Source organism: Notolepis coatsorum (genome assembly GCF_963971535.1).
Source record: "Notolepis coatsorum genome assembly, chromosome: 20".
NCBI classification, from domain to species: Eukaryota; Metazoa; Chordata; class Actinopteri; order Aulopiformes; family Paralepididae; genus Notolepis; species Notolepis coatsorum.
The window spans coordinates 45319705-45341043 of NC_140184.1; the positions used below are offsets into that span (position 1 = coordinate 45319705).

At 44.6% G+C, this 21339-nt stretch overlaps 1 protein-coding gene across 1 annotated transcript in view; it reads right to left on the reverse strand.

Annotated features, from left to right (window-relative positions):
- Window positions 1–3818: 3818 nt before the first annotated feature.
- The window catches only part of chrna3 (cholinergic receptor, nicotinic, alpha 3), a gene marked incomplete at both ends in the record, with an annotated part of 43624 nt that continues 26103 nt past the window's right edge, over window positions 3819–21339 (reverse strand). Inside the window, 3 exons of the mRNA XM_084337110.1 lie at window positions 3819–3947; window positions 4350–5559; window positions 5928–6037. Of these exons, the coding sequence (XP_084193236.1) occupies window positions 3819–3947; window positions 4350–5559; window positions 5928–6037 (1449 nt within the window). The remainder of the gene's footprint in view (window positions 3948–4349; window positions 5560–5927; window positions 6038–21339) is intronic.

Genomic DNA, 21339 nt, shown 5'->3' on the forward strand with positions numbered 1-21339 from the left:
ATCACTTTCCATCACAGACCTAAAATCTAGTTTTGCTTACATGCTTATTATTTCACATTAGACACGTTTGTAGAATAGTGTTCCGGGCTCTGCGGCTCTGCAGATATACTATTGGTTTCATTCAATTACTTTTATGCAAAGCATCGTGGGTGAGAGGACTAACACTAGGGGGAGCTGTTGGCGTCGGTCTGGTAGTCGGTAGAGAGATGTGAAGAAGACCGGTATTATCCATGAGGGGAGGGGGTACAGCCAGGTACAGGGTCTATTCGGCGCTGTCCACTGGAGCGAGTGGATGTCTTGGCCAAGAGAACCAGATGTGCAGCATCGGAGCGGAGGAGATGGCGCTGCGTGCCGTGGGCTTGTCGGTACCAGGTGTGGTGATTGGGTTGTGCCGGGATGGGAGGATGTTCGGCGGATGGATGAAAGTTGTTGCGTGTTGGAACCTTCAGTCAGGCTATAGCTATGTCGGCTAGTAGCTTGGCTGGGGGCAGGGACAGCTAACTAGCTAACGTGTGGCGGATGGACTGGGAGCGGACGCCCGGGTTCATCCCAACGGGGGGGACAATATCATGATGGGACTGGTGAACTTTCTCCACGGTCGTCTCCTTCCTCTTGGACCTGACTGCGTTAGGGTGAGTTTTTGGTGCCGTCTGCTCTGTTCCCGCCGTGGATCTCTCTCTCTCTCTCTCTCTCTCTCTCTCTCTCTCTCTCTCTCTCTCTCTCTCTCTCTCTCTCTCTCTCTCTCTCTCTCTCTCTCTCTCGCTCTCTCTCTCTCTCTCTCTCTCTCTCTCTCTCTTGCATGCTCTCTCTCTCGCGCTCTCTCTCGCGCTCTCGCTCTCTCGCTCTCTTGCGCTCTCTCTCGCTCTCTCTCTCGCTCTCTCGCTCTCTCTTGCTCTCTCTCTCGCTCTCTCTCTCGTGCTCTCTCTCTCTCGCTCTCTCTCTCTCGCGCTCTCGCTCTCTCGCGCTCTCGCTCTCTCGCTCTCTCGCGCTCTCGCTCTCTCGCGCTCTCGTTCTCTCGTTCTCTCGCTCTCTCGTTCTCTCACTCTCTCGCTCTCTCGCGCTCTTGCTCTCTCGTGCTCTCTCTCTTGCTCTCGCTCTCTTGCTCGCTCTCTCTCGCGCTCTCTCTTTCTCGCGCTCTCTCTCTCGCGCTCTCTCTCTCACGCTCTCTCTCTCTCCCTCTCTCTATCCCTCTCTCTCTATCTCGCTCTCTCTCCCTCTCTCTATCTATATCTCTCTCTTTCTCTCTCTCTATCTCTCTCTCTCTTTCTCTCTCTATATCTATCTATCTGGCTTTGGGCTTGTCTGTCAGGTTCCGGGGGTGTTTTGTGCATTTTCCCTGTTGCTGCCGGGTGTGCGACTGTGCAGGTGCATTGCCACTAAGCCTCGGGCAGCGCTATTATTTAAGTATGCGTTGACTGTATCATATGCCCAGCCTCAGGCAGCGCTATTATTTGGGAATGCGTTGACTGTGTCATGTGCCCAAAAAAGTATATTAATTATTATTTTTTTGCCTTTGGGGGGGGGGGGCTCGTGTTTGGAACTCGCACAGGGCCTCGCATTTCTTCCAGACGGCACTGGTAACAGACACTATATTGAAGCTAAGCTAAGTCAACTGGGTTCCTTTATGTTATGACCATCAGACTGTTCAATCAAACTAGGTAGTAGCCCAGACATGATTGGGGTGATGTCTGGACTAATATTACACTGGCCTCCCGTAACCCCAATCATCAACAACTACACTTTAACTATATTCATAGAACATATCTCAGCCTTAGGAAACTGTGTATTATGGGTCTTGTGGCTGACTCCCTGTGCACCCTGTGCACTCTGGGGGCCACTGGCACTTACCTGCACATGTTCTGGGAATGTCCACCGGTAGCTCGATTTTGGAAAACCATAACCACTAAGCTTTCGGAAATATTTGCACTGACAATTCCACTATCCGCAACAACACTACTCTTGAATGATATCTCCCAGCTGCCGGCTCCTATACAGCAAAAAAGACAAATGTTTGCCGGATTTACAGCAGCCAAAAAACTGATAGCTATGAGATGGAAACAACCTCACAAACTTACAACAATTAATTGGGCTTTAACATTCCTAGATGTAATTTATTTGGAGATCTCCACAGCTCGGGTAATTGGAGTTAAATAATCTAACATTAATTTGTGGGCATCGGCAGCTGAGAGAGTAAAATTCATGATTTAGCAGCAGAGCGAGGTTGGATGTTGGTCCTGAGGGGTCCTGGGTTGGGGGAAGAAATGTCTTTTAGAAACGTCTTCAGAAATATAATTTTATTTTTATAATTGTATTTTTTATCATTTGTATTGTATTTTTTCTATATGGGGTGGGATGTTTTGGGCCCTTAATGTTGTGGGTTCGGTGGTCACGGTCCCGGGCGCATGTATCCTTTCCGCAACGGAATTCGGTTTCCGGGTTCCTCTGATTGGCCGTGACCCCCACGTGACCCGCCCCCCTATCCACCGATCTGCCGCTGCCGCGCGCGGCAGAGCGAGCGGCCGCGGACTCGCTCGCTTCCTCAATTTATACGCATGGAAGTATTGACTGAATGAATGAATGAATGAATGAATGAAAACTTTATTTAACAGATTGCAGAATGGGTACAATACAGTACGGCTCAATACACACAATTGTTAAGGGGATGCAGACCTGAGAAAGACGTTTGTCTTGTTTACATCAGGGTCCCCCATTTTCAATTCATATAGAACAACTACGCCGTAACAAATCATTAAAAAAATATACCGTTAACTGGAATATGTTGTGCCTTTACACATATGTTGGATTATGTAATTGGTTTGTCATGACAAACAAATTAAAAAATTGCGATTTACCCGCTGGCTACAACAACACACAGTACTGCCGGTCTGACGTATACCCAGTTCATGAATGATTTGGAGTTCTGGAATTTGCAGTTCAAAACAAAGGTGTCTGGTTGGACATTCCCAGTGAATTCATCCCGTGCACAGGAAGTGTTTTACGTCACTAGCAGCAACACAAATTTGTTTGGAATAAATACAAAAATAACTCAGTAGTTAGCATGTCTTCTCAATGTGGAAAGCAAGTGTAGTGCAAAAACACAACAGCAAAAACAGTCAGAAAATCATGCAGTGGTGCGTCAAACAAATTTTCATATGTAGTAGTGTAAACTGACCACTTGATGTCACCCTTTGAACATAGTGATTACATCATTGCTTTGTTCATCATGTTCTCATACTTTCAAACTGTGGTAAAGACTGCACTGCAGGATACAGCGGTTTACAGCGGTAAACAATGTGTGACTTCTGTAAGTATTTTTGCATGACATTCTGGTTCATTGTAGCATGACTATTCATGGCAATTAATGGCAATTTAAAAAGTGTTTTTTGTGGTGTGTAAATTACATGATTACAGTGCAAGCTATTATACTACATTTACATTTTGAATGTACTTCCTTGTGCCATCATTGATGTTTTTGTTACTGTCTCAAGTGGAACTACCTTATAAAATCAACTGACAAATCATAGGCTACTGTTTATTATTAGGAATTATTAATCTTAGCCTGTATAACTGGTATATCCCTATCTGTCTTTTCAGCCAATGGATCAGGTGGGACTTTGTATTTGTATCATTTATAATGTAAAATAATAAAAAATAATTACAATTACAAAGATAGTGTTTGCTCAACACCTGGCAGCAGCTCGCCTCCACAATCATCCTTTTCTCTTCATCTGTTGCGAGGAATGCATTTGTAATGTATGAGGTTGACATTAAAAAGGGTCCATTAGTGATATAGTCTTAGTGTTGTTTCTCCATGTGAGTCACATGTCGTCTCCTAGTAAAAGTGGCTGGAGAAAGAGGCCAGCTGTTCCCAGGATACAGACCAGGACAAACACCCATAGAAAGATCCTGTCAATCACCATGGCAACATACTTCCAGTCATCCTGGGCCTGGGGGATAATCAAAGTAAGAATACATTTTCAAAGCCGTTACACTTAGTGGTCGATATGGACCTCAAGACACTGCTCAGTTACAGTTATTGTGAATTATGTACCTTGTTGTATAGGATGGGAGATTTATTCTGATTCAAGAGGAATTATAGGCCTTTCCCAGTCCCTCTGCCTTAAATATTGTACATCACAATTTTTTTGTAACAATAGGAAAGTAATTCACAACAGCAGAAGAAATGCACACCTGGATTTAAGGTGCTTGCCACGGCTTGCATATCCAAAATTTAAAAAAAGATGATCAAGATTATGATGACCTTTTTCATGTTTTGGATAAACAAGAGGACGTCTTTCTTCCCACCTATAATGCCCCCCCCCCCTGCTTGTATAAATGTCTCAACTTACCTCCTTGGCTTCATTCTGTAGTCTCATGTTCTCTGCTATGTATTTGACACTCTCAATGGCCTCCCTGACCTCTGTTGAGAGCGGGGATAGGGGCACGAGTCCTCCATCCAGAGACTCAGAGCTAGAGCAGGGGCTTCCCCCTCCTCCAGGCCCCCCAACCGCAGTAATCCCACCTCCGCTGAGGGCTCCCAGGCTGCCCAGGCCTCCGCTCCCTCCTCCAGAATCTGCAGGTAGCTTGGTGGATCGCTGGTTCCAGCAGCAGTTGCAGCGGCCATCATGGCACAGGAACCCAGAGCCCGGAGCCTTGACCGGGTTTGTGCTCAGATTGTTGAGATTGGTGAGCTCTGTGTTGATGAAAAGCCGCTGGCGCTGGGTAATGCTGGACACCATGCTGGAGGCCAGGGCCTGAGGTTTGTGCTGCTGCTGCTGTAGAGTACCTGAGGCATGGACGGCGCAGGTCCCGGAGGGCAGCAGTTGAGCGGCCCCGGCCATTGTGTCTGGGTCCCTCTCGGGCCTGGTCATGAACATCACCTTGGGCAGAAGCCCCAGGAACACGCTCCGCACCCAGCACGGCATGGTGTGGGTCTTGGGCGTGCGGTAGTGCACATTCAGCACAAAGACTGTGATGACGATGGAGAGGGTGACGAATATCATGGTGAAGAGCAGGTACTCGCCAATTAGCGGGATGACCAACGACGTGGAGGGGATGGTCTCGGTGATGACCAGAAGAAACACGGTGAGAGACAGCAGGACGGAGATGCACAGGGTGACCTTCTCTCCACAGTCAGAGGGCAGGTAGAAGACAAGCACGGTGAGGAAGGAGATGAGCAGGCAGGGGATGATCATGTTGACGGTGTAGAACAGTGGGAGGCGGCGGATGTACAGAGAGTAGGTGATGTCCGTGTAGATCTCCTCGCAGCAGTTGTACTTAATGTCGTGTTTGTATCCGGGGGCGTCAATGATCACCCACTCGCCGCTCTCCCAAAAGTCCCTGAGGTTGATGGTGGAGCCAATGAGCACCAGGTCGATCTTGGCCTTGTCGTAGGTCCAGGAACCGAACTTCATGGTGCAGTTCTGGTAGTCGAAGGGGAAGTATGTGACGTCGATCTTGCAGGAGCTCTTGAATATGGCTGGCGGGATCCAGGTCACGTCTCCATTATAACGAAGCAGGGCCTTTGTTTTGTCATCCACCTGGAAGTCACCAACCGCACTGTGGAATGACAGATAGGGGTAGTGAGAGAGTGAGAGAGAGGTAGACAGATGAGTCATTGTAAATTAAATTGGAAGGATAAAAACAATTTACTTGTGTCTTAATTCTTTTTTAATTGCCCTCTGGCTCTATCATTTGATTACATTGACTGATGTTCTTAATGTGCAATTTCTTTAATAATGGATGTGACATAAATAACCTATGGTACGTGGACTGACATACAGTATGAAATGAGCATGGCATACTGGAGTGTGGTGACCTGGTTTGTCACTGTGCTGCAACGCCTGTCCTCTGTGTGCATATTGTTCATGTAATTGCAACAACCAATACAGTTGTCTGGATAAGTCTTGAATCTGTTGTTGTCTCACTTATTGTAGAGTACAATATCTGGTTTCCATATCCTGTTGGATGGCACTCGGATGAACTCCACACCCCCAAAATCTTTGGGATCCCATCGGAGTTTGTAGTCATTCCAGATCTGAAACGAGGGCAGAATGACTTATTTATTTAGCTTTTACAAAGTTTGACAAACAATAACAGCACACACAGGAAAAACAGGACATCATAGACATCTAAGCTAAACCAGGTAACAGCAACTATTGAACAATATTTTTCTGATCAAGTGACACAGTGCTCCTTGACAATTCTACCTAAGTCACTGTGTACGGGGGCCAGGGTTCGACTTTCTTCGGAGTTGTGGGATATTTTCAATGTTTTAGCTAATTTTGATTTAAATTGTATAATTCCCATTTAAAAATGTTTTACCATGGTATGTTTGGTATCCTTTTTTTCAGCACAGCCTCACATATATGACCTGACAGTTAGTTTTCATACTGTATAATACTGTATATACTGTATACTGCATAATGTACAACACAAAACACAAAATCAGATTGAGACAATGTGTTCTTTTTACTATGAACCAATGCAAACATATTCAATCAAGCATATAAAACAGTGGAAATGCACCCTCAGGTAGCATATTTACATAAACAAAAGAGAAAAGAACAGAATTCAATTTACAAAGCATTATTTTCTCCATACACAGGTAATAAACACAGACGACATTTTTATTCTCAACTGGAAATTATCACCAGCATGCTCCCTTTTTTTTTTTTCTTTTTTTTTACAAAAAGTCAGTAAAAGTATTTTTTTTTACAAAAAAAAGAAGTAAACAAAAAAAAAGGGTTTTACAGTAAAAAAGTTAAAAATAAGTAAAGTGGGATATTCAATATAGGTACATATATACAGTACACATATGACTAGAGTGCAGTCATATAGAGTGCAGGATGCCTGAGGCGGATCCTAAAAAAAAAAAATACACTACACACGTGTGTACATACGCAGTAAAACATTGCAGCTCTTCATGCTCATTTCACAATTGATACCATGGAGACCCTGTGTATCAACACGAATAAACATGTTGCACTAAACATTGCAATGGGGAAGAAGTACAAGTGGGTGGAATATGACGAGTGTAAAGCCGCTCATTCATGACATCCGTGATGCCTGCAAGGTGCATTATCACCCGAAGAAGGCCCTGTCGGTGGACGAGATACCATGGAGACCCTGTGTATCAACACGAATAAACATGTTGCACTAAACATTGCAATGGGGAAGAAGTAAAAGTGGGTTGAATATGACGAGTGTAAAGCCGCTCATTCATGACATCCGTGATGCCTGCAAGGCGCATTATCACCCGAAGAAGGCCCTGTCGGTGGACGAGATACCATGGAGACCCTGTGTATCGGAGGAAGCATCTGATAGACTTCAGGGCTCCCGCCTAGACCGACCAGTGGGGGGCACATGTGAGCAACGACCAGGAAGGGGAGGGGGGAATTGGCATAACGACTAAATTTGGATGGGAGAAAAACACAGAAAAAACAGGAGAAGAAAAAGTGAAAAAAAAAATATATATATTTTAGGCTTTTCAATACCCTTTTTTGTTGTTGTTTGTTTTCAAATGATCCCAAATTGATGAAATAGAAAGTGAATAGACCCATACAATCTGCATTCACTGTCACAGTGTCACCCTCTCACAAGACCCGCCTGCTCACTGTCAGAGGTCCCAAATTTGATATGGTCCTATATACCTTCTTGTTTGTCTTGTTACCAGTTAATGGTTAGGAGTTACCTTTGACCCTTGGACATATAGCATAAACATAAACAGCCACTTCATTTCTATCTATCTTTACTCATCACTCATCATTCTGATCCAAATCCCCCCTTCAGGCGCCACCAGTCAGACATGCAGTTTCTATTTCAATCCAATCCCAGTGAGTTCAGTGGATTGCTTTTTACTGAATTACTCATTTCCTCTTGGTGATTAGCCTTCCATATACACATTTTAATTTAACAGACTGTAAACACACTCTCTTGTAAAGTGTCTTCATATAAAAATGATGTTCCTATGAATTAATCATCTATACTGTATGACACCTCTATCACCGTGTAGTGGCCACTGAAGTACAATCGTTTATAGTGGGTTTTATAAGATATAGTCTGCTGCTGTTTCCACACCCTCTGCCCAACGCAGCCATTGATCCCCCCGCGACGCTCGTAAAGCCACAGCACTAGAGCTGCATCAGAGAGCTATAAAGATTTCACCTAATTAGGAAACAGGAAGTGTCTGTATGTATTATGTAGCACTGGGCTGGTCAATCAGGGGAAACACTTTCCTTTGGCTACATATCCAGTCAGGCTACTCTCTCTTCTGATCATAAAACAGCCATAAACACTTCATCCAGCTTAACTAACTGACTACATCAAACACATTTTTTTACTTGATACTGCTTGGCAATTTTCAGCAAGAATTGGCAGGAAAGGAAACAGTATTGATGTGGCTGACTCGTGCTGCCACTTAACTAGGGCAGCCTGTCTTTACAGTATATAAACAAACAGATGGCATTGTATCCAGGGGTGTAGCTCCAGATTCTGGGCCCCATGAAAGAATGTATTTGTAGGCCCCCATTGAATGCGAGCGCGCGTAAGCGGATTTTTTTTTTGCCATTTTTTTATTGATGAAAAACGCATAATATGGATTTTACCTATACATTCGGATCAGCAGTTCAGCACCTGCACTGTTGGTGGGTGAGCCTAGTAAAGGATGTCGCATTGCGTTCATCTTCAATGAATGGACCAATGCAATAGTCTACCAAAGCCCTCCCTCTCTCTCTATATATCTCACACACACACACACACACACACACACACACACACACACACACACACACACACACACACACACACACACACACACACACACACACACACACACACACACACACACTTCAGAAACAAACATAGTATCAATGAGAGCATCAATAATACACATGAGTGATGTCTAGTAAAAAAAAAAAAAAAAAAAAAATTATTTTTGGGGCCCCCAAATTCCAGTGCTGGGCCCTTGGAATCATCCTAAGCTACCCCCCCCCAGCTACGCCCCTGCCTCCACCTAACAGTGGGCAATGCCCTCCATCCAACATTGGCTCTCTGCCTAACATTGGTCTCCTACCCTCTGGTGGCCATCCGCAGACGGTGCGCTCCAGTACACTGGACATCCTGACTACTGTGTTAACAATAATTAATAGTATGATTAATGTGGTGTCATGGTGTGTACTGTTGTTGACTTTCCCTTCCCTTGTGTGATGTGGTGTACTGTTGGGTTGTCATGAGTTGCTTTTGTGTTTGTCATTGACTGGTGTCTAGGTTGTTGTGTTCTGTGTTGGCCAGGTGTTTCTGTTTGTTAATTAGTCGGGGTATTTAGGTGTCTGTCTGTCCCCCCTTCCTTGTGGCGACATTCCTCCTGTCTCCTTCCCCGTTTCCTGTCCACGCCGTATTGTGCTGTCATCCTATAGTAAGTGTTAGTGTTTGTTGTTTTGTTCCTATAGTAAGTGTTAGTGTTTGTTGATTTGTTGAGTAGGTGGTTAAGTAGTTTCTGTTGTTCTTTGTATTGCACTGGATTCTACAGTAAACTCTCTCTCCAAACTTCAAACCTTGTCTCTGCCTCCTCCATACCTTTCCCTCTCTGCAAAACTGTATTCTACCTACCTCCATCGTAACAGACACGTGTGAATGTGTGAGTGAGTGGGTGAATGTGAGGCATACGTTGTAAAGTGCTATTGATTTAAATGCCAACCCAATTGTTGCAATAATAAAAGGTGATATATTGCTCACAGTTAGTACTCTTTCCAATAAACAAACAACATTGATACAAGACTGTATACAAAAACATCCACCTTCCTCTGTGATAGTCTATCTCAATAATAGACCAAAACCAAATGCAATGTTCATCTACTTCAAATCAAATGACCCAACACGGCATTGTTGGAGCCATTCTATTGTGTTCTTAGTGTATCTATCATTTATTTACATTTTGCTTCTACCCCACCTAGCGTCCAAAGGCTGGTAGTGCACGTTGAGAGTGGGGGGCGGGGACTGTTGGAATCACAGGTGGGATAATGAGCAGGAAGAGAAGGCCTAGGGATGTTTGGTGAAGGTGCCAGGTTATACATGTTTCTTTAAACCACATCAGTGTGAGAATTCAGTTATTTTTGAGTATTGGAATCTATCTTTTGATGTTTTCTTTAGATGCTTCAGATGCTTATGAATTGAATTCATAATACCTTGTATCTCGTTTTGGAATTTTTTTTGGAATGTGCGTGTTAAAGACACTACCTGGTTGACCAACAAGAAGAAGCCATTACAGGCATGGTAAAGAATGTGGCACTGCTCCCTCTAGTGGCGGATGAACGGGGCTACAGGGGGACGGGCCGGACGCGTGGCTCCCAGCAGCTGAGTCGCTGAAGAGCCTCGTGTGCTTTAGCTGAGACCGAGAGCGGGCTGAGAGAATAAACGTGTAACACGATACAGTACATCTCTACACACACGGCCAGCAAGCACACGGGGGAGCCATTGTGTGCAGTGTACACACACACACACACACACACGCTCGCACGCACGCACACACACGCACACACACACACACACGCGCGTCGGATGGTAATCATAACCGTGTCGTGTCACTCTAATGTCTTGGCTAGTCCCGGGCGAGAGGGGGGGGGGGGGGGGGGGGGCTATATTTGCCGTCTGTACACGCGTGGTTCGCGTCCCCTCCCTCCCTCCCTCCCCCCCCGTGTGCACGCGGACATTCCCGGCGCGATAACAGAGAGACGGTTATGGGCACACATCTGATATAGCATGAGCCACACGAGAGATGGTGTGAGTTCTGCCTATATGTTTAACATTCAACTGAAGGGAAGAGGAGGATGAGGAGGAGGAGGAGGAGGGAGATGATGAGGAGGAGGAGGTGGAGAGGGAGGAGGAGGAGGAGGAAGAGGAGGAGGAGGATGAGGAGGAGGAGAGGGAAGAGAAGGAGGAGGAGGAGGGGGAGGAGGAGGAGGAGGAAGAGGAGGAGGAGGTGGAGAAGGAGGAGGAAGAGGAGAGAGGGGGAGGAGGAGGAGGAAGAGGAGGTGGAGAGGGAGGAGGAGGAGAGGAGGAGGAGAGGGGGAGGAGGAAGAAGAGGAGGAGGAGGTGGAGAGGGAGGAGGAGGAGAGGGAGGTGGAGGAGGAGGAGGAGCAGAAGGAAGAAGAGGAGGAGGAGGAGCAGGAGGAGAGCAGAGCTCCTAGTGGTCAACAGTGTCAGACTGTGGTTGTACTGGGCAGCTCCTAGTGGTCAACAGTGTCAGACTGTGGTTGTACTGGGCAGCTCCTAGTGGTCAACAGTGTCAGACTGTGGTTGTACTGGGCAGCTCCTAGTGGTCAACAGTGTCAGACTGTGGTTGTACTGGGCAGCTCCTAGTGGTCAACAGTGTCAGACTGTGGTTGTACTGGGCAGCTCCTAGTGGTCAACAGTGTCAGACTGTGGTTGTACTGGGCAGCTCCTAGTGGTCAACAGTGTCAGACTGTGGTCGTACTGGGCAGCTCCTAGTGGTCAACAGTGTCAGACTGGTTGTACTGGGCAGCTCCTAGTGGTCAACAGTGTCAGACTGTGGTTGTACTGGGCAGCTCCTAGTGGTCAACCCTCGCCCTCCATCAAGTGGTACCGCAATGACGAGGAGAGGACAGCGAAACCAGCACAACACATTCAAAAACGCCCTGACCACCATGTCTCTGGGCCTGATGGGGGCCAAGCGTGAGCACAGTGACGGATGTGTGGTGGTGATGGAGAGCAGCGCAGGCTCCAGGAAAAGAGTCTGCAAGGCCACTATAGTTGACCGCCACACTGCTACCGGTGACCCTGTGACTCTGTACATATATATATATATTTTTGAACAGTTTCCCATAATCAATCATGTTAGTTTTATTAACCACTAGCTTAACGGTTGTTAAAATGTTTTTGTACACATTAGCCACTAGGTTAATGCTTATGTGTAAATCCTATTCCTAATAATTATGCACACGATTTTGTGTTTTCACCCTGTGCACTCTGACCACACAGAGACAGTGTTCACATGTATTTAATTGGTTTATTACTATGCCTGTATGCACAACCATGACATTAGCACCCCTGAGTCACGACATGAACGACTGAAGGTATGCCAAGATATGTGCACAGCTATAGCTTCTAATGATTATGTTAATTGTTGTTTGATATCAGAGTTGAGGACCACTCATTGATATAGGTATTTTGAGCGATTAATAAAAGAAAAGGGTGATATCTATTCCCACATCTCTGATATCAAAATAACACAGACCGCAGTCCAGTCGATCATGTCATGAATCATGTATGTAAATAATTCTAATTTTAAACTGTTATGCCAACCAACAGATCACATTGGCCAAAATTTTCATTTAGTTTAATTGTTTTCTATTTTTTCATTATCTGATAACCGATGGATTACATCGGTCCCATTCTTTTACCATACCTATTCACTTTTACCTGTTCCAAACAATCCTGGTATATTATACATTAATCTCACCCACATTATAATAGAGAAAAGTGAGTATTGTGGTATAATATAATGTTCTCATGTAAAGATATTCCCCTCCCCTGTGTCCCCTTACCTGTGCCCCCCCCCCTCTCTGTGGAATAAGACATTCCCCTCCCCTTTCTCCCCAATCCTGTGCCCCCCCCCCCCCTTTCTCCCCAATCCTGTGCCCCTCTCCCCAAACCTGTATCCCCCCCCCCCCCCATTTGACCTATCAAATGGGACCACATCCCCCCCTTGTTAACTATATAAGTCTCCTCCCGAGATCAATCCAGGGGCTTCTCACCTGGGTCATTTCAGCTGATCACCTGGGGCGAAGCCCTCAGCCATTCTCTCTTTAGTTTAGTTTCTTTAATAGTTGTCATACAGAAGTACAGAATACTTTCATACAAAATGCTTCTTACTGTTACGCTCCAGAGACTGTGCTAGACAAGATAGTATCAAATAACATAGTATAGCATGAAATTTAGAAGAGAAAATGAGGTCACAGTGTTCGGTATAGACATATGTACAATGTTCTGAGTTACCATATAATATACAATACTATGCAGTGTACTAATGTACAGTACTATATAGTGCAAAGCAGAAATGGGATGAGGTACAATTTAGGTACAATTTACAGTAAGGTGTACGAGTTGTAGTGCAATCCTTCATCAATAAATATAAAGTGTGGGGAGTGGGTGCTACAGTGTGTTTGTTTAAAGTGGGTGTGTGCTATAAAGTGTGTGGAGTGGGTGCAACAGTGTGTTTGTTTAAAGTGAGTGTGTGCGTGTGGATGTGTGTGCTATGTGCGTTTGGTGGTTGTTGTTGTGTAGTGTTCATTCATTGTTCGTTTAGCAGCCTGATGGCCTGGGGATAGAAGCTTCTTGTACTCATGTATATTTCTATCTGTCTGGATAATAAACCATATTATCTTGACCTCGGTTGACTGAGAACATTCTTCTTCAGGATATCCACAAATATCCCACAACAGCCATCACTGATATAGAGTGTCTGGTTAGTAACATGGGTCTCCCAGTCCCTCCACTCTGCAGTAAACAGCCATCACTGATATAGAGTGTCTGGTCAGTAACATGGGTCTCCCAGTCCCTCCACTCTGCAGTAAACAGTCATCACTGATATAGAGTGTCTGGTCAGTAACATGGGTCTCCCAGTCCCTCCACTCTGCAGTAAACAGCCATCACTGATATAGTGTCTGGTCAGTAACATGGGTCTCCCAGTCCCTCCACTCTGCAGTAAACAGTCATCACTGATATAGAGTGTCTGGTCAGTACCATGGGTCTCCCAGTCCCTCCACTCTGCAGTAAACAGCCATCACTGATATAGAGTGTCTGGTCAGTAACATGGGTCTCCCAGTCCCTCCGGTCTGCAGTATACAGCCATCAATGATACAGTGTCTGGTCAGTACCATGGGTCTCAGAGTCCCTCCACTCTGCAGTAAACAGCCATCACTGATATAGAGTGTCTGGTCAGTAACATGGGTCTCCCAGTCCCTCCGCTCTGCAGTAAACAGTCATCACTGATACAGAGTGTCTGGTCAGTAACATGGGTCTCTCAGTCCCTCCACTCTGCAGTAAACAGCCATCACTGATATAGAGTGTCTGGTCAGTAACATGCGTCTCCCAGTCCCTCCGCTCTGCAGTAAACAGCCATCACTGATACAGTGTCTGGTCAGTACCATGGGTCTCTCAGTCCCTCCACTCTGCAGTAAACAGCCATCACTGATATAGAGTGTCTGGTCAGTAACATGGGTCTCTCAGTCCCTCCACTCTGCAGTAAACAGCCATCACTGATATAGAGTGTCTGGTCAGTAACATGGGTCTCTCAGTCCCTCCACTCTGCAGTAAACAGCCATCACTGATATAGAGTGTCTGGTCAGTAACATGAGTCTCTCAGTCCCTCCGCTCTGCAGTAAACAGCCATCACTGATATAGAGTGTCTGGTCAGTAACATGGGTCTCCAAGTCCCTCCGCTCTGCAGTAAACAGTCATCACTGACCGGTATGACTGTGTATGAACGAATAATGGACTCTGTGAAGCGCTCTGAGTAAAGAGAGAGCGCTATATGAATCCAATCCATTATTTATTATTATTATTAGAGACGTCTGCAGGACAGGAGACAAACTAGAGATGTCTGCAGATGTTTCTAGTTTGTCTCCTGTCCTGCAGACGTCTCTAGTTTGTCTCCTGTCCTGCAGACGTCTCTAGTTTGTCTCCTGTCCTGCAGACGTCTCTAGTTTACTCCTGTCCTGCAGACGTCTCTAGTTTGTCTCCTGTCCTGCAGACGTCTCTAGTTTGTCTCCTGTCCTGCAGACGTCTCTAGTTCACCTCCTGTCCTGCAGACGTCTCTGGTTTACCTCCTGTCCTGCAGACGTCTCTAGTTTGTCTCCTGTCCTGCAGACGTCTCTAGTTTACCTCCTGTCCTGCAGACGTCTCTAGTTTGTCTCCTGTCCTGCAGACGTCTCTAGTTTGTCTCCTGTCCTGCAGATGTCTCTAGTTTACCTCCTGTCCTGCAGATGTCTCTAGTTTGTCTCCTGTCCTGCAGACGTCTCTAGTTTGTCTCCTGTCCTGCAGATGTCTCTAGTTTGTCTCCTGTCCTGCAGACGTCTCTAGTTTACCTCCTGTCCTGCAGATGTCTCTAGTTTGTCTCCTGTCCTGCAGACGTCTCTAGTTTGTCTCCTGTCCTGCAGATGTCTCTAGTTTGTCTCCTGTCCTGCAGATGTCTCTAGTTTGTCTCCTGTCCTGCAGACGTCTCTAGTTTGTCTCCTGTCCTGCAGACGTCTCTAGTTTGTCTCCTGTCCTGCAGACGTCTCTAGTTCCTGCTGAACGACTACGGAAAAAATCATGTTGACCGAATTGCATCTTAGCACCGCTAAGCAGGGACGTGCACAGGACTTTAGAGGGGCAGGTGCTCAAAGGCTGAAAAGGGCACTGGGCCTGTGCTATATTTGGGGGGCATTTTTGGGCGGGGAGGGGTTATGCTTTTGGGGGGGGGGGGTTTGGTGATCAAATATTGAATATTGAACGATAATAATCAGTGCAGGAGCTCACTTATCCTTGAAAGACACTTTTATCACTGACTTAAAAGGCCCATACATCTCCATAAATGTTCAGGGCGGAGGGAATAAGTGCTTACCCTACAGACCCCAAGTCTGTTAGGACAGCAGACTCGGTTGGCACTGCTCAAAACTTACCTTTTTAAAATAGCTTTTAAATTAATTATTATCTTTATTTCATTGTCTTATTTTTCTTTATTTCTATACATTTTACTTAAATATTTTATTATAATTTGTATTGTTTTATGTAGTTTTTTTTATCATTTTATTTGTTCTTTTTTAATGTCAACATATTATTTAAATTATTCAAATAAACTCAAACATGTTCCGTTGTGATGTCACCAGTGTTGGGCAAGTTACAAATTATAAAAGTAACTAGTTACTTCAGAAAGTAACTATTGCATTACTTTCAAGTAAATGTTTTACATAAACAACATACAGAAATCTAAACTATTTTAATGTTGCTGTGGGACAAAGTGAGACTAGCCTCCAATCAAATGCCATGTATGTAGATATTATAATTACAATGTTTATATAGTGGATCATACAAATACAAACACAATAGATGTTTTGGAACTTTTGATATGTATTGCCCCTCAAGAGGCCACAACTGGGCAACATTAAATACGAGATTACTCGTTACTGAAAAAACTAACACTGTTAATAATAACTGGATGTCACAGTATGATGTCATAATCAAACATTCTAGAACATTTGTGATGTCACAGTATGATGTCATAATAGACCATTCTAGAACATTTGTGATGTCACAGTATGGTCATAATCAAATATTCTAGAACATTTGTGATGTCACAGTATGATGTCATAATCAAACATTCTAGAACATTTGTGATATCACAGTATGATGTCATAATCAAACATTCTAGAACATTTGTGATGTCACAGTATGATGCCATAACCAAACATTCTAGAACATTTGTGATGTCACAGTCATCATCATTAGGTGGCTTCTTCGTTCCGAAGGTTGCCTATCACTCTCCAACCCATTCTGTCCCCACTTCTTCTCTCCAACTCCGTGACTCCGCCTCTCACTCCACTCCAATCACAGACATCGTCTACCCAGCCTCTTCTTGGTCTTCCACTTCCTCTCTTTCCATCCACTTTCCCCATCACCACCTTCTTGAACATCTCCCCGCTGGATCCTCTCAGAACATGCCCGCACAACTCCATCTTTCTCTTTTTCAACCTCTACAGCAGCTGTCCTCCTTGCATATCCGCTCTTCTCAGTACCTCCTCATTCTTGATCTTATCCTTCCATGTTATCTTCAGCATCTTCCTCAGTGTCCACATTTCAAAAGAGTCTATCATCCTCTTTGCCTCTTCATTCAGCGTCCATGCTTCTGCTCCGTATGAAAAGACTGACATAACATACGTTTCCAAAATCCCTTTTGATATGTATTGCCCCTCAAGAGGCCACAACTGGGCAACATTAAATACGAGATTACTCGTTACTGAAAAAACTAACACTGTTAATAATAACTGGATGTCACAGTATGATGTCATAATCAAACATTCTAGAACATTTGTGATGTCACAGTATGATGTCATAATAGACCATTCTAGAACATTTGTGATGTCACAGTATGATGTCATAATAGACCATTCTAGAACATTTGTGATGTCACAGTATGATGTCATAATCAAATATTCTAGAACATTTGTGATGTCACAGTATGATGTCATAATCAAACATTCTAGAACATTTGTGATATCACAGTATGATGTCATAATAGAACATTCTAGAACATTTGTGATGTCACAGTAGATTTCATAATAGAACATTCTAGAACATTTGTGATGTCACAGTATGATGTCATAACAGAACATTCTAGAACATTTGTGTACAGTATATATTCAACAATTCTCTCAGAAGTTCTCAGATCTCACAAGACAAGTGAAGATCTCACTTGTTGTTTCCGGCTACTTGTCTGTAAGCTTGAATATATTCTGTAGATACAATTTAAAATCCCCACATGGTAAAGGAAACAATGTCCTGTACAATCCTTAATGAGCTGCATCTGGAGGGAAGGCTCTGTGATGTGGTTATTAAAGTCAACAGCACTGAGTTGAATGCCCACAAGGCCCTCCTGTGTGACTGCAGTGACTATTTCAGGTAAGTTTAGCTTGGTTCAGGTTAGCTTGGTTAGTAAACAGATACCATACTGTACTTTTACTGTAAAAAGATACTATACTGTACTTTTACTGTAAAAAGATACTATACTGTACTTCTACTGTAAACAGATACTATACTGTACTTCTACTGTAAACAGATACTATAATGTACTTCTAATGTAAAAATATACTATAATGTACTTCTACTGTAAACAGATACTGTACTTCTACTGTAAACAGATAATATACTGTATGTCTACTGTAAACAGATACTATACTGCACTTCTACTGTAAACAGATATTATACTGTAAAAATATACTATACTGTACTTATACTGTAAAAAGATAATATACTGTACTTCTACTGTAAACAGATAATATACTGTACTTTTACTGTAAACAGATACTATACTGTACTTCTACTGTAAAAATATACTATACTGCACTTCTACTGTAAACAGATACTATACTGTACTTCTACTGTAAAAAATATACTATACTGCACGTTTACTGTAAACATATACTATACTGTACTTCTACTGTAAACAGATAATATACTGTACTTCTACTGTAAACAGATCATATACTGTACTTCTACTGTACAATATACTATACTGCACTTCTACTGTAAACAGATAATATAATGTACTTCTACTGTAAACAGATACTATACTGTACTTCTACTGTAAACAGATACTATACTGTACTTCTACTGTAAACAGATAGTATACTGTACTTCTACTGTAAAAAGATACTATACTTCTACTGTGCTAAGTCCCTATACTTCTACAGTGAAAATATATGACTACACAGGACAGCATGTTGCTTACTGTTTACTCATCAGATATCTCTATACTCTGCGTCCCACAGAGCCCTCTTCACTCGCTGGAGCGACTCAGAGAAAGCAGTCTACAGTATCCCTGGGGTGTCCCCGGGTATGATGCAGCTCATCATAGAGTACTCCTACACACGCTTTGTGCTGGTGACAGCAGAGAACGTGAAAGAGCTTCTCGTGGCTGCAGACCAGCTTCGCGTCACTGGCATAGTAGGAGCGTGCTCTGACTTCCTAGAGGGCCAGCTGTCTCTGGAAAACTGTGTCGGCATCTGGAGGTTCACGGACATCTACTGCTGCCCTGACCTGAGGCGCAAGGCCCATCTCTGCATCGTGTGCCACTTTGAGGAGATGCTGCGCGTCTCACAGGAGTTTGTGGAGCTGTCCCCGCAGCAACTGGTGGACATCATTGAGAGGGATGACCTGAACGTGAAGAGCGAGGAGACAGTGTTCGAGGCCGTCCTCCGTTGGATCGACCACTCCCGTGAGGAGCGTAAAACACACATCCCTTTGCTGCTGCCCAAGGTAACTAATTGTATTACGGATACACAAACATGGTTGCTAGTGCCTGAGCCACATTTTTTTTTCATTTTTTTTTTATTGTTTTACTTTTTCTTGTTTGTCTGTCTCTTGTCAAGGTCATTATGATTCATGTTACTGTTATTATTGTTGTCGTCGCTGTTGTCATTGTTATTATTATTATTATTATTATTATTATTATTATTATTATTATTATTATTATTATTATTATTATTATTATTATTATTATTATTATTATATTATTATTATTATTATTATTATTATTATTATTATTATTATTATTATTATTATTATTATTATTATTATTATTATTATTATTATTGTACTGTTATGTTCTGTTTTATGTATGAAAATAAAAGAAAAACATTTATAAAAAAAATAAAAAATAAATTGTATTACTGTGCATTACATTAAAACAACACTAGGTTCCCTAGTACAGTGGTTGTCAAACATTTGGGTCCAAACTGTTCCCTAGCAACAGAAACCCTCTACAACCGATGTCTAAGTTGTACCCGCTGTCTGCTTGTCTCTTCCCAGGTTCGCATGGGCTTGATGAGGCCTGACTACTTCAGGAGAAACGTCCAGAACAACCCTGTGGTGAGGGACAGCCACGACTGCAGGCCCCTCATCCTCAGCGTCTTGAACCCCTCTGGCTCCGACAGGCTCCCAAACCCCCTGATGCGCCCACGCCTGCCCCAGGAGGTCCTATTGGCCATCGGAGGCCTGGGTGGCGGCAGCATGACCATGGAGGCTTACGATATCCGAGCCGGTGGATGGATGGACGTGAGCGTTGAGGGGGAGAGTCCCCGGTGGTTCCACGGCACCGCTTATCTCAACGGTCTGGTCTACTGCGTCGGTGGCTGGGACGACAGAAAGGCTCTCAACAGTGTGCGCAGGTTCAACCCCGTCACTCGCAGCTGGCTGCAGGCGGCTCCCATGCACTCACGCCGCAGTGTGCTCAGCGTGGTCGCGTTGGACGGCTGTATCTACGCCATGGGAGGGTATGACGCAGACGAGTACCTGAACACCGCCGAGCGCTATGAGCCTGAAACCAACCAGTGGACAGTGATCTCACCCATGCTGGAGCGCAGGAGCTCCGCCGGGGCAGCAGCCCTCCAGGGCAAGGTGGGTGGAACTGAGGGACACAGGGTGCTAGATGAACACAAGGAACGTTAGATCAGAAATCATAAATGTCTTTATTGCCAAGTAAGCTTGCACATACAAAAGATGTGTCTGGGTCCTTTGGTGCATCAACATTAACAGACAATTAAAGTAGAATGAAATCAAATGGAATATATAAACTAAATTAAAATATTCTTTCTTATTACAGGTTTACATCTGTGGTGGCTACAACATGATGAGGTCACAGCGCACAGCTGAGTGCTACAGCCCAGACACCGACCAGTGGACTCTGATCGCCCCCATGAGCAGCAGGCGTGACGAAGTGGGAGTGGCTGCATACAGAGGACATGTCTATGCGGTAGGTGCACACAGAGACAAATGCTTTATACTAGATATTTTTATAGATATATCATTTGACTTTCAATGCTTCTGTGATGCCCTCATTTCCCTAAATGGATTAATACAGTGTCTGCCTGCCTTAACCACACACTAAAACATTCCTCTCATGTGTCCTGTCCTCAGGTGGGAGGGGGGGGCGGTGTAAACTGCCCGCGTAGCGCGGAGGCCTACAGCCCCTTGACTGACTCCTGGAGCGCCCTGCCCAACATGCTCACCCCCCGCAGCAGATTTGGCATCGCGGTGCTGGACGACCTGCTCTTCGTGGTCGGAGGCTACAATGATGACTTCAGCACCATCTCCAACGTGGAGCGCTACGACCAGAGCAGCGACAAGTGGACTGTAGCCGAGGACATGAAGATCCCGCACTGGGACCTAAGCTGCTGCATAATGCATGGCCTGCCATTTTACATGAGCCAGTACGCTGCTCCCCGTGGAGGAGGAGGAGGAGGAGGAGGAGGAGGAGGAGGAGGAGGAGGAGGAGGAGGAGGAGGAGGAGGAGCAGGAGCAGGAGCAGGAGCAGGAGCAGGAGCAGGAGGGTAGGAGGAGGAGGAGGAGGAAGAGCAGGAGCAGGAGGAGGAGCAGGAGGAGGAGGAGGAGGAGGAGGAGCAGGAGGAGGTGGAGGAGGAGGAGGAGGAGGAGGAGGAGGAGGAGGAGGAGGAGGAGGAGCAGGAGGAGGAGGAGGAGCAGGAGCAGGATATATTAGGGCTGTCAAAATTAATGTTTTAACTTTGGAGATTAATTTAAATGATTTAAAGCATTAAAATAAATTAA